The 13491-nt window shown below is 40.4% G+C and overlaps 1 protein-coding gene across 7 annotated transcripts in view; it reads left to right on the top strand.

Annotated features, from left to right (window-relative positions):
• The window catches only part of TRPM3 (transient receptor potential cation channel subfamily M member 3), a 590787-nt gene that overhangs the window by 550188 nt on the left and 27108 nt on the right, over positions 1 to 13491 (top strand). For 4 of the 7 annotated variants that reach the window (XM_074953253.1, XM_074953257.1, XM_074953254.1 and 1 more), the window contains 3 exons: positions 4534 to 4662; positions 6833 to 7084; positions 12331 to 12541. In XM_074953253.1, coding sequence (XP_074809354.1) covers positions 4534 to 4662; positions 6833 to 7084; positions 12331 to 12541 — 592 coding nt within the window. The remainder of the gene's footprint in view (positions 1 to 4533; positions 4663 to 6832; positions 7085 to 12330; positions 12542 to 13491) is intronic. The other 3 variants (XM_074953258.1, XM_074953255.1, XM_074953259.1) reach the window with 1 other exon arrangement.

Genomic DNA, 13491 nt, shown 5'->3' on the forward strand with positions numbered 1-13491 from the left:
AGCTAATAGATGTTAATCAAGCTGATGAATCTAAAAACTACTCATCAGCAGTTCAGTATCATTATGAGTATCAATGTGCATGATGCCTACCAAGAAAATTCTTTCCACTGCAAGCAAAATGAGTGTCCTGGCTTGCACTACTGTTTCAATCCTGAAATGGAAGAGGGAGATCAATACTGCATTTTCATTTAGACCTGTTTCTACTATATTAAGTCCTCAGGGAGGTCAGGGTCACTTATTAATGGATCTTGGCTAGATTCATCTTCCAGAGCAAAGTAAGGCTGTGAGGCCTGGCTGATTGGACTTGAATGAGAAATGCTTCAAAATGAAAGAAAGTGAGGGTTAGACTCACTCTGAAATCAGTCTGGCTCATTTTCTAAAAAAGTATAGCCTAAAAACTATTCAAAAGAAATCCCCAAAATCTTTGTATCCAAGGTTCAACAAGCGAGGAAAGTGTCCATGTAAACTACAATTGTCAATATGAATGGCATATAAAACTATTCCATTATTCTGTGCCCTCCTCTAATACCGTCATTCTTAGTGTATATTGGTGTGGGCTAAATTCAGCATGTTGTGATTGTTACCACTGAAATGGACCTTGTATTTTTACAACACTAATGTCCACTCATTCAGTAAAGGGTCCCAATTCAACTTGGATTGGTGGGATTAGTTGCCAAGAACAGGCAAAAATCTATCTAATTGGTACATTTTAACTGAAAAAAGACATCAAGAGGCTTTCAAAGGTACTGTCCCTATGTTATTTTGCGTGAAGAATAGGCCCATCCTATTTTGAAGCTGTTCTTTCAATTAGGTAGCAACATTTTCAATCCAGCCAGTCCCACTCATCTTAGTCTTCTGTTGACTCAAAAGGACTAGACCCCAGAATAAGTCAACCTGGCTCTCCCTTTCCTTCAAACATGCTAAGAAGATCAGGTTAACTCTCGAGAAACAATCCAATCACCAAATACAGATCTGAAAGAAGGGTTGAGTCCATTTCCTCCTTCTGTTTTAAGTAGAAGAGGTAGATCTTAACTGTGGTCATAATTCTGGTCAATTTAAAGAATTTATCTAGGTGGCTTCCAAGCCAGTATCTGAAAATAAAGCCAGCACTCAGTGCTGCAAGCTTTATGCTTTCACACACTTCAACAAATTGTTTGTGTGAACTAATTGAACAGAGCAGAACTATGGGCCCAATTCTCTGAGGTGCTGATCACTGGCTACCACCACTGAAGTCACCCTGTCCAAAATCCATAGCCCCACTACGTTGCTTCCTTTTGACCTTGTTCAAGCATAGGCAATAGACCTAGAGTAATACACAAGAAAAAGAAACCTACTTCTTAAAGTACAAACACTTGTAATAAAATGTCAGCGTTAACAGAACACATGCCTAAATCTCTACGCCTGGCACTGAAGATTTTCTCTGAAAAATTTGACTTAAAATATTCTATATCATAGAGCTGTTGCTTGAAAAGTGAGGTACTCACAGGAAAAAGAGAAGGGAACTGAGCACTCCAAAGTCTGACCAGAGTCAAATATCCCTGCCACAGAATTATTCCACAGTGACTCCATGTCACTCGCCAAAGTTCCCTCACCAAAGGCTCTTAAGCAAAGTAAGCATTCATAGGATAAGAGGGAAGGTCTTCTCATGGATCAGTAATTGTTCAAAGACAGGAAACAAAGGGTAGGAATAAATGTTCAGTTTTCACATTGAAGAGCAGTATATAGCAGGTCCCCCAAGAATCTCTGCTGGGACCAGTGTTATTCAACATATTCATAAATGGTCAGGAAAAAGCAGTAAACAGTGAGGTGACAAGGTTTGCAGATGATACAAAATTATTCAAGAAGGTTAAGTCCAAAGCAGACTGAAGAGTTACAAAACTTGGCATCTGGGCAACAAATTGGAGATGAAATTCAAAGTTGATAAATTCAAAATGATTGACATTGGAAAACCTAATCCCAATGATACACACAAAATGATAGCGTCTAAATTAGCTGTTACCATTCTAGAAAGAGATTGTGGAGTCATTGTGGATAGTTCTCCAAAAACATCTGTTCAATGTGCAACAGCAGCCAAAAAAGCTAACAATGTTAGGAACCATTAGGAAAGGGACAGATAATAAGACAGAAAATATCATAATTAAACTATATAAATCCATTATATGCCCACACCTTGAATACTGCATGTAGTTCTGGTTGTCCCATCTCTAAAAGATATATGAGAAATAGAAAAAGTACAGAGAAGGGCAACAAAAATGAATAGGTGTATGGAGCAGCCTCCATGAGAAAAGACTAAAAAGACTGGGACTGGTCAGTTTAGAAAAGAGATGCTGAAGGGGTGATATAAGATAGAGGTCTATAAAATCATGACTGGTGTGGAGAAAGGGAATAGGGAAGTGTTATTTACCCCCTTCACATAATGCAAGAACCAGGGGTCACCCAATGAAATTAATAGGCAGCAGGTTTAAAAATAACATAGGGAAGTACTTCTTCCCACAATACATAGTCAACTTGTGGAAAGTGTTGCCATGGGGTGTTGGGAAGGCCAAAAGTATAACTGGGTTCAAAAAATAATTGGATAAGTTCATGGAGGATAGGTCCACTAATGGCTGTTAGCCATGATGGTCAGGGGCGCAACCCCATGCTCTGGATGTCCTTAATCCTCTGGCTGCCAGAAGCTGGGACTGATCTACAGGGATCGATCAGTCGATAATTGCCCTGTTCTGTTCATTCCTTCTGAAGCATCTGGCACCAGCCACTGTTCGAAGACAGGATACTGGGTTAGATGGACTATTGGCTTAACGCATTCTTATGTTCACGGCTTCTCCTAATTGGCTGATCAGAGGTGCTTCATTTATTTTATTTCTTTGTTTTTTATAAATGGCCTATGTCCCAAAGTACTAAAAGAAAACCCACCATCTTTTTCAACCCCTACAGGTGTTAGGGCAGATGGCAGGAATATGAAGGGAGAGGACCAGAGCAGTTGTGCTGTGAAGCTTGGAAAGAGGTGAGGGGAGGTGGGTGAGCAACAGCAGCAGTGGGGCCAGAGAAGTAAGGAGATAGATGGTCAAGGTGGTAGAAATAGTATGCATCATGACCAGGCTAGATGCAGTATTACTCTGAGTCAGGGCAGGTAGTAGTGGTCACAGTTCAGGGTAACTTCACCTGTATTCCCCATTGTGGTCCACCAAGAGCACCCACTCTAGGCTTCCGACTCCTCAGCTGTCACCTCTTTTGGGCACAGACGCACATCTCTTCCCCCTCCTCAAGGGTTTTTCCAGGTTGCACAGTTCCTTGCCTATACTATGATATAGTATACCGGACTACCTAAGAAACCAGCGTTTGTGCTTTCCTTTCTCCCCAGAGGCTATGCTCAGTGTATTGCCCACAGTTATAAGTTACCACACAGCTCTTTATAAGCAAGCACATTTATTCCTAAGGTGAAAGCATTACAGAGAAGACATTAAAAAATTAAAATAACCTATGCTCATGCTAAAAAAGCTTACCAGAGGTTGCACCAACTCCAATCTTAGTCTCTGATAGGTGTCACTCCTCCAAAACACACAACTGGGTTTTCCCTTTGATTATAAGCACTTCACTTAACTGTCTCGGATTCAGAACCAGAACACCAGCTGGATAGATCAGCCTGTTTCTTTAAACAGTTCAAGTCTTTGATCTCTAAATCCTGGAAACAGGTAACCAGCAGACAGTCACCCTCTCCTGGAGAATGTAGCTTCAAAAGGCTGGGTTTTTGCGTAACTGGAGGTGAGGAATTTGCATTAGCCTCTCCCTAGACATTTTTCAGGAAATCTACTTCACATTTATTGCCCCAAAAAGTCCATTCTTGTCTGGCACAATTTCATTATATTCCTTTAAACTCAACACTTCATGTTACATCTTTCCCCTAAAGAGGTTACATACAACTCCGGCCCATACTATTACATAACACACTAAGGTTTTCCAAGAATGTTGCAGGAAATTGCCATATCTATCACAGCATCACCCTGGATACAGGGGATCCAGATTAAAAGGGTTGTGCATTAAGGGCAGAGGAGGCCAGGGTGGGTCTGAGGTAGCGGAACTAGATCAAAATGATTGTATGTGTGGGCAAGAAATGTCAGGTGAGTAAAAAAGCAATAGGTCGGAGGGAAATGAACTGGATTGGAAATGTTTACACAGGTGATTTAGGAAGTCTAGGTTTGATAGTGGCCTCATGGAGGATATAGAACCATGACTGATCCCATCTGGCATAGTGAAGATCCAAGTGAGTTGTGTTAACAATGATGGGAGTGATTATACTTCTGAAGCAGCAGTAGCAAGGGAGAGGAGACCCCCAAGCATTTATTTTAGAGCTTCCACTTGGTATGCAGATTCAATTTGCATAGCTGCTGCTGCTGTTCTCCTCTCTGTTTACAGATAGAAGATCTTTGCAAACTGAAATTAGGGTTCTAAAGCCACTTCAGAGGATCTGACTATGCTGTACAAACATTAGTTAGTGGTTACTGATGTCAAGAGAAATTCTTTGTTTCCTTACAGTTGGCATACATCGGGTACCTGATGCTGTTCAACTACATTGTGCTAGTGAAAATGGATCGTTGGCCTTCTACACAGGAATGGATAGTTATCTCCTATATTTTCACATTGGGAATAGAGAAGATGAGAGAGGTAACACTATCCTGGAAGAGCCAGAAACAGAAAGGAAACACAAATACTTTTCACATTTTTTTTTTGTTTTAATTATTTTTCTCTGAGTATTTTGCTAGGTAGACTTACCACAAAGTTTCTTTTTTTCCAGAAAAGCAGAAGGGATGTTGAAATTTCTATTGCTACATTTATCCATTTTACTGCTTTTAAAAGCAACAGTCTGTTCCACACTCATACAACCCCTTGGAACTTCCAAGTTCAGATTTCTACACAAAGTCTAATGAAATTGTCAGAGGCTGAGTTTTCTTCAAACATAGCCCCACTTTCCATGGAATTTCTTAGGGCTCTTCACAATGTTCCTCATAGGCATGGCCACTGAAGTATAATTGTGGGGCTTGTTGTTTACTTTTAGGTGTGTGTGGAGGGGGTTAGAGAGAGGGTTCCAACCAGAGCCCCACATCTAAATACCCCCAAACTGTCTGAAAGCTTGGCTCTGCATTCAATATTTGCAACTGTCCTATGTCTCCATAATGTGCTGCACCAAGACTCTGGATCCAAACGTCCTGAGCTCTGGGACCATTCAGACCCATAACCAAACACACTGACCCATTTCTGGGGGAGGGAGGGTTCTCCTTCTTTATGTAAATGTTTGTTCACTAATTACATCCACTGATGACAGGCGTCTCCCAAAAGATTTGAAAGCACTTAGAGAAAAAAGATGAACATCATTCATGAGTGCATTCAAAATTCTATAGTTATATGAGAAGCAGAATTGTTTTTTCCTCTTCTGTCCCCTGTCCCCCTGCAGCTACAGCTGTGCCCTTTTCACGTGGCCGAATAAGGGTTTATTTCTGCAGTGAGAGCACAGGCCAAATTCAGCCCTGGTGGGAGCAGGTGTATCTCCCATTGACTGCATTTGTGCCCCTGGGCTGAATTTGATCTCGTCCTCAGATTCTGCCATCCATGTTTGCATTTTCTACCAACAAACCTATTTAAGTGCCTTTGAGGACTAGTGAAAAATTCATTCTAAAACAGTTACTTAAAAGCACAATGCAGGTTCCAAAAATTTGGGCTTTAGTTTTAAATCAAATGAATAGAGTTACAACATGGTGGAATAGGACAGTGATTTTGTGGGCACGCACCCCATCAATCAACCACAAGGGGGCTCTGCAGCACAGATAAAAAGTTGCAGAGAATTCAGTGGATGAAAGCAAATGCTGTTAAATATTTTCTGTGAATATTTGTTCCATTTTTATAATCATTCACTTCAACTGTGTGTGCACTTTCCACAAACATTTTAGAATGTTTATGGAAAAAGAGTTCTAAGTGGAGGTTGGAGATTATTCACAGAAAACTAGACTACAATTTGTCTAAGAATTGTGCTCACCAGGTCAGGGAACAAAAACAGACCATATGACTGTGCTCAAACATACTCAGATTCCAAATGTAGAATACTCAAAACAAACTACTTGCAAACAAGCTAAAGGCAAGAAATTATTAATGGAAATTGTTTGTTGAATAGTTTCAAATGACAAACAAATTCAGGGAAATTGTAAACTCCTCACAGATGATTTTGCAAACAGAAAAGAAGCTAAATTCACAGAATAAGTTGTTTTTAGGCATTCTGTTCCCAACTGTGGAACTCAGTCTCCCAAAGCTATGTTCAAGTAGTAACATCAGTGTTTTGGATGAAATATACAACCACAGCCCTTATGGTCATTAAAGACCCTGGGCTCTTTTATGTGTAGTTTGGGAACACTTTTCTGTAGTTTCTTTAAATGAGAATTTTGTTATTAAACACCTTTCTACCTCTCTTCCTTTGCCCTTTAGTTCAAAATTGGATCATTCAGTTTGGGAAATGGAAAGTGAACAGTGAATTTTTTTTGTCACTTATAGGGGATTTTAGAAAGATGTATTTTGATTTTGTTTTACAAATGAATAACTCTTGATTATTTTTTTTAAAAAATAGCACATTCTGAATATATCTCAGATGGAGTTTGATAGGCTAGACCACAAGGTATCTAAAGATGGGTCAGAAGCATGTGCGGTATTCATGAAGGATGTCATAGCAGGGACTTCATCAGATTTGCTTTTGGCCTTTATAAAATATGAATGTTTGCCATGTGTTTTCTATAGGGCCTAAAGTAAAGATAACATAGATCCCCTTCTATCCCTCTTTCATGCCCTTCAGATATTGATGTCAGAGCCTGGGAAGCTGTTACAGAAGGTAAAAGTGTGGCTCCAAGAGTACTGGAATGTTACAGACCTCATAGCCATTCTCCTGTTCTCTGTCGGAATGATACTTCGTCTGCAGGATCAGCCATTCAGGAGTGATGGGCGAGTCATATACTGTGTTAACATAATTTACTGGTATATACGTTTGTTAGACATCTTCGGCGTGAACAAGTATTTGGGACCATATGTTATGATGATTGGGAAAATGGTAAGAGAAGTTTCCTCATTCTTTCCATACTTTCTTAACATTTGCTTGATTTTATTTGTTTGGGTTGGCAGAATTAAATCACTACAAATCACTAGTATTTTCCTGTAATCCTAGCAATCAGTGCCTTTATCTAATGTCAGCATCATGGCAAACCCACATCCTCCAGATTGGCCTCCTATATAAGAGAGAAGCATCAAGCTCTTCTCCAGGCTTCTACAGATTTTTATATGGGAGTCTTATATTTTGCTTGGCAACCTCAGAAACACCTTTTCAACAGCAAAGTTCTCTCACTAGTTTCTGTGCCTCGGTTTACCCATGTATAAAGTGAGGGATAATAATTCTCACCTACCTTGAAGACATGCTTTGAGGTCTATTTAATTAACTAATATTTTTTGGAAATGCTTTCAGATCCTTACAAGAAGGATGCTATAATAAGGGTGGTGTGTTCATATATTGTTAATATTTATTATAATAGTGGTCTTGCTATAGCTTGCTGCCCCATAGCTTCATTTCCTTTTGTCTCCCATCCCATGGGCATCCTGCTGACTAAAGGCCTCCTTAGTTCTTGCCCAACTGCACCTCTGCCATACTACCTCTCACTTTCTTCTACTAGGATCACTTCCTGTCTTCCCCATCTTAGGCCTCACATTTGTGTTGCCTTGATTTTCTTCTGTTCCTTCCCACTGATGTCCCCAGTTGCTGCTGAAGAGCTTTGTCAGGGTCATGTCACGTTTTATCTCTGGGGAAGCACCAAAAAGAACCCTCCCTGTGAGAGCTGAAAATCCATTCATGTGACCACAGCAGTAGGGTTGCCAACTTTCTGACCGAACAAAACCGAACACCCTTGCGCCGCCCCTTCTGCAAGGCCTGACCCGACTCCCTCCCTCCATCACTCGCTCGCTCCCACCCTCACTCACTCGCTCATTTTCACCGGGCTGGGGAGGGTCCCTTTTTGACCAGGTGTTTGGTTGAAAACTGGACACCTGGCAACCCGAGCATCTGTATTTCAGTCACATTGCATGTACATATTAATGTTAACAAGTTATATCTAATACAACACATAGTCAAGTGTACTGAGTTAGAAATGCTGTGAGATCCACAGCTTTGAATTTCCTCCTTTTTGTTGGTTTAAAATTTCAGCTGTAACATTGCATTAATGTTGGATTTTTTGTATCTAAAGCCAGATTCTCAAGAGATAGAAGGTCAAGTCCACATACTAAAAGGCACCTTCAGTAGGTGTCCAAGTAAAATAACTGCATGTAAATGCCCATGCATACTGTATGAGTATGTATGTGACTAACTAGCCTGTTAAGTGCACATATATCTGATTTACATGCTCATGTTTTGTGTAGACCTCTGGTTTCCATTTTTCAAAATTAGGCCCCATCATGTGTTTCAAATGTTTAGACTATATGTTTAAAAATCAATATTAAAATATCACTTACACATAGCAGAGATGGGTCAATTGAATATTAAATTTACCAAATAACACAAATATTAATATTGCCTGATTAATATGAGGGCAATACTCAGTAAACCTAATAACATCCACATTATGGTTCAGAAGTAGTCTTTTGCCTTTTGAATCTGCCATGGAGAACACTTTATACTTTCAGCAGCAGACCCAGTCTGTAAACTACAGTATAACGTCCATCTCCCCTTGTACCAGTGGGGACGGGGACAATACCTGCCCTCTCCTCTGTGCAGCTAAGAGTTAGACTCACTCCTGGGCCTTAGATTAGGGGAAGCATGTAGAACCCTGTACTTCAAGGCAATGAGTGCCAGAGACCCCTAGACTTAGGATACACCAGTGCAAAATACTGGCGCTCTTCCTCCCAGAGTCACCAAAATAACCAATTCACCCTCTCTTTAGTGTGTTAGCTTGTTAGGGTCTGAACTGATAGCAAAGAATCAAAAGGAAAGGCCCATTTTAAGGAAAAAAGAGAGATCACAACAGAAACTGTTGAAAAGTAGTTTTTCCTGCAGAAAGGCCCTAGAGAGTCTATGGAATCCTTCAAGGGAGCCAAGGGAACCATGATTACAGGACAGTGAATGGAGAGACCTCCCAGAACTGCAAAGTCCAAATAGAAAACGCTCAAGATATCAGCAACTGCTGCTGCAGATTACTGAAAGGAGAAAACAGGCTTCCAGACAGAGAGGAGAGAGGAAAAGATCAGACAGAAACCATTGCAATAGCTCCTGCCCACCTCAGTCTAGTTTGTCCCAGACTGTAATCCCTCCTTGTGATGATCTATACTGGCATTGCAGCTCAAACTGCTTGTCTCATATGAAACTACAAAAGAATGTCAAAACAGCCATGTATTCCTCTGTTTGTCACTGGTACCATACACAGCCACATTTTTTTACCCATCTGCTCAGCAAAGGCAGCTTGGAGACCAATTTTCTACTGGACAAATTGCCAGACCCCTACTAGCTGAGGCAGTGACAGTCAGCATTACGATGAATTGACATTAAGGTCACTGAGTCCAATTCAGCAGTGACATGAATGGTGACGTATGTTGCACCTTGGGGGTAGCAGGGCCTGCAAATGGGTGTATGTAGCAAAATAATGTAATTTGCACCTCTGTGATATCCCTGCATGTGCACAAGGAGTGTAACCTCCCACTGCTTTGGTATTCTGTGAGGCCAAATTCATCCCTGCCATAAATGGATTCGACACCCATTGCAGGCATTGGGAGTTGTGCCCACTTAGCCCTTGGAGCACTGGGGAAGGCATTAAGTTAAAGTCGGGGGACTGGTTTATCTTATGCCCTTCTGCTATTTGATCTTTATACTTTATCCCTGTTTCCATGCACTCAGCATTTTTGACCATTTTGCCCATACAATGAACGCCCAATTGGTGTGAGTTGCACAAATTTGCCACTCTCACCCATTTTCTGGCCACCTTATACCCATTGTGTAACTGACAGCCCCATTTATATCACGCATATACTTACATGCAGTTGCTTGCTCCAGGCTGTATTTGGTTCACTGACTACATTTTTATTTAAATCACATTTCATTTTTGTTCTCTAGGTTCTATCTAATCTCCTCCTTCATTTCATGTGCTTGGGAAGTACAGCAAAGCATGTGAAGGATCTACGTGATTAAACATGTCTCTACCAAGCAAGCCTAATCACAGCTACTGTATTTTCCAAACGGCCTATATGTGGTATAAGCTGTACCATCATCCTATTTATATTTATGTGGAATTTTAAATCATAAGCAAGGTTTTAGACTCTTCAGACAAGGGGCAAGTCTTTGACCTTACTCCCTCAAGTATTTCATTAATTTCAATGCGTCAGAGTAAGGCACCGATCGCCACTGGGGCCTTTAGGTGCTGCCATAGGATAAATGGTGATGTGTTGCCACTAGATTCATTAAAAACAGTGCATAAATCTGTGCAGGCTGAAATTAAATCAGGAATGGAAGGGGGCACTAGAGGTATAAAACAAAGAGGATGGTGCCTTTGAAATGTCTGGATTTGCCATTACCTTCTTATTTCAGTGACTGAATGTGCACATTAAAATCTAGCTCTTTGATTTTTATATTATGATATAATTATGTACTTTTCATTTGCAGGTAGGATGAAATGTCTCTGACATGGTGTCACGAGATTAAGAGGTGTATCAGACACTTTTCCATACACACACTAACATCCAAACTGTATTTCATTTGTCAGCAAGTTAGAAATTGCTGTGGGGCTAAAGTTTTATATATTTATAAATCTATTAAATAAATATATTGATACAGGAACAATTCATGTTTTGTCAGCTAACTGAGCTTTTTCAGCTAGACGATTAAACAGTTACTATGAGTGAACAATCAAGTTAAACTAGCAATTGTAATTTGGCACATCAGGCAAACACACCCTAATCCAATCCCCAGTAAAATCAAAAGAAAGACTCCTATCAACTTCTTTGAGTTTTAGATCACGCAGATTGAGAGGGCTGAGCCTACAGATGAGATATCATCTTGCTTGTGGATGAGACAAAAACAATTGAACTCTTATTTCTAGCAACAAGAGCCCCAAACATCATGATTGCTGGTAAACAATATATCAGAAGGTTAAAAGGTTCTCTTATGGTAACATCAAAGATAATTGTCAACATTATTTGGTTACTTCCCTGACATTTTGGTACATCTGCCTGAAATCAGTGCTTGAGTTGGAGGGGACAAGGGATGGCATGCTCCAGCTTGGTCTCCATGTGTTTTCTCTCTGCAGCAGTTTCCCCATATTTTTCATACCACAATATGTTGTTAGTTAATTTATTATATTTATTTATTTTTTCAGTTTACATAGCACCTATGATAGATATTCTAGGCATTCGCAAGGGTTACTCTTCCTTTAATATCCTTTCTTGGGGTTCTCATCCCTACTGCCAGTGCAACATCTGTCCCCAACCTCATGCCTAAGATCCTATCCAGTACCTCCTGGGCCTGATGTGTGGGTTTTGGGGCACTGAGGATATCCCTTTTTCCTAAGCATTTCCCTGAATGCGCAGATATTATAATCATGTAGTAATGAGCGATTTGCAAATGCTAATGAGACACTGCAGAGGGAGATGTATAGGGCTGAGCCCCTATGATATTTGAATGTTATCTTTTGAAAATTTACACTCCCCTGAGTCCTCTGACCTCGGCTGGTCACCTCCAAACATGCTGGTCTCTAGTCCTTCCAGTGTCACAGACTTCCTGTCTCACTGGTCACCACTGTGCCTGTCCATTATGTTGCAATAATGAGCTGTTCTGGCACTCACTACTCCTGTGTGACCAAAAGAGGTTGAATCCTTACGGTAGCTGCAGCCTCACTTCCTTTCCCCTGGGACAATGCCTGCTGCTAGCTAAATAGATGACTGTGCCCATGGCTGCCCCTCGTTTTTGTAGACGCCACCTGTAGCATAAGAGTGGTGCTTCATCTTGCAAGTGTGGCCCAAACTGGGCTGAGCAGACATCAGTGAACTTGTAGTAGTTGCAGGCAGCCCATGTAGCCAAATGGTAGCTTGTAATTTCAAACCTGCAAACACACTCATAACAAGCTTTGAAAATCCCACTGAAAATGAACTCGGCCAAACCAAGCACGCAACGTCCCCACTCACCACCTTTGAAAACTCCAGCCCATATGTGCAAAATTGCATCCTTAAACTTTACAGTTTTTTCATTATATCAAGGTTGAAACATAATACCCAAATAATTTTCTCTAATTTGTTTCCTTTATCTCTGTTTCTCCCTCCTGTGCCCTTTAGATGATAGACATGATGTATTTTGTCATCATTATGTTGGTGGTTCTGATGAGCTTTGGCGTTGCAAGGCAGGCAATTCTTTTCCCCAATGAAGAGCCTTCATGGAAGCTGGCAAAGAACATTTTTTACATGCCCTATTGGATGATCTATGGGGAAGTGTTTGCAGACCAGATAGACCGTAAGCGTGTTTATGATTCTCATACTCCAAAGTCAGGTATCCAATTTTGATCAGATGATGTCTTACAAGATCATTTGTATGTTCTCAATAAATGGCTTGAGATAGGGGTCTCGTTCATTGAAGAGGATATTCACAGACAAGCTATTACTAGTAGCTGCTAATACCAATTTCGGGGTACCAATTTCTGTACTGCTAAATTTTATCTTTTATTTATTTACACACACACACACACACACACACACACACACACACACACACAACTTTTATAAGTGATTGATTCTTTTTAAATGCTTAAGAAGAAAATCTAGGTATCCATGAAGAGTTCATTGGTATATGTAGGACACAGCACTCCACTCCTTTTCCATCCAGTGGTTTGATTTTGGAATGAATGCACCAGTTTTACTCAACTTGGTATTGAGAATCCAGTCTGAAAATACTGAGAGAGCTCTTCAGCTGGTAAAAGTCGGCATAGCTGTACTGAACTGAATGGAGTTACATTGACTTATACTAGCTGAGGATTTGATCCATTGAGTTTTGCTTTCAATGGGACCTGTTCACTGCTATCACCCTTATGTTAAATCATGTGATGTGACCCATTTGTGGATGGTGGATATATTACTAAAATTTTGTTTCATTTATTGAGAAGTGAGTGTGTTCTCAGTTCAGTGCAAATAGAATGGAAGCCACCATTTCTGATACTTTCTCCTAAGGATTTTTTTGGCTGGCAATCTGGAAAATGCCAGTTTTCTATTTAAATTAAACCTCCTGGTGCCACCAGGCATAGTATGGCAAAGGAGATAAGTGATCATGTGAAATGATGCAGTGTGAGGAATGGAAAAAGCTAAGAACCATCTTTTTAACAAACACTGACATGCTAGAGACGCTCAACCCCTTCTTTTCTGCTTAAATGTGCATAGGTCTTGGAAGCACTTACAAATTAATACAGTATCTCTACTAATAGTAGAGAGAGCCTACTGAATCTATAT

This window comes from Natator depressus, chromosome 5 (assembly GCF_965152275.1).
Source record: "Natator depressus isolate rNatDep1 chromosome 5, rNatDep2.hap1, whole genome shotgun sequence".
Lineage (NCBI taxonomy): Eukaryota > Metazoa > Chordata > Testudines > Cheloniidae > Natator > Natator depressus.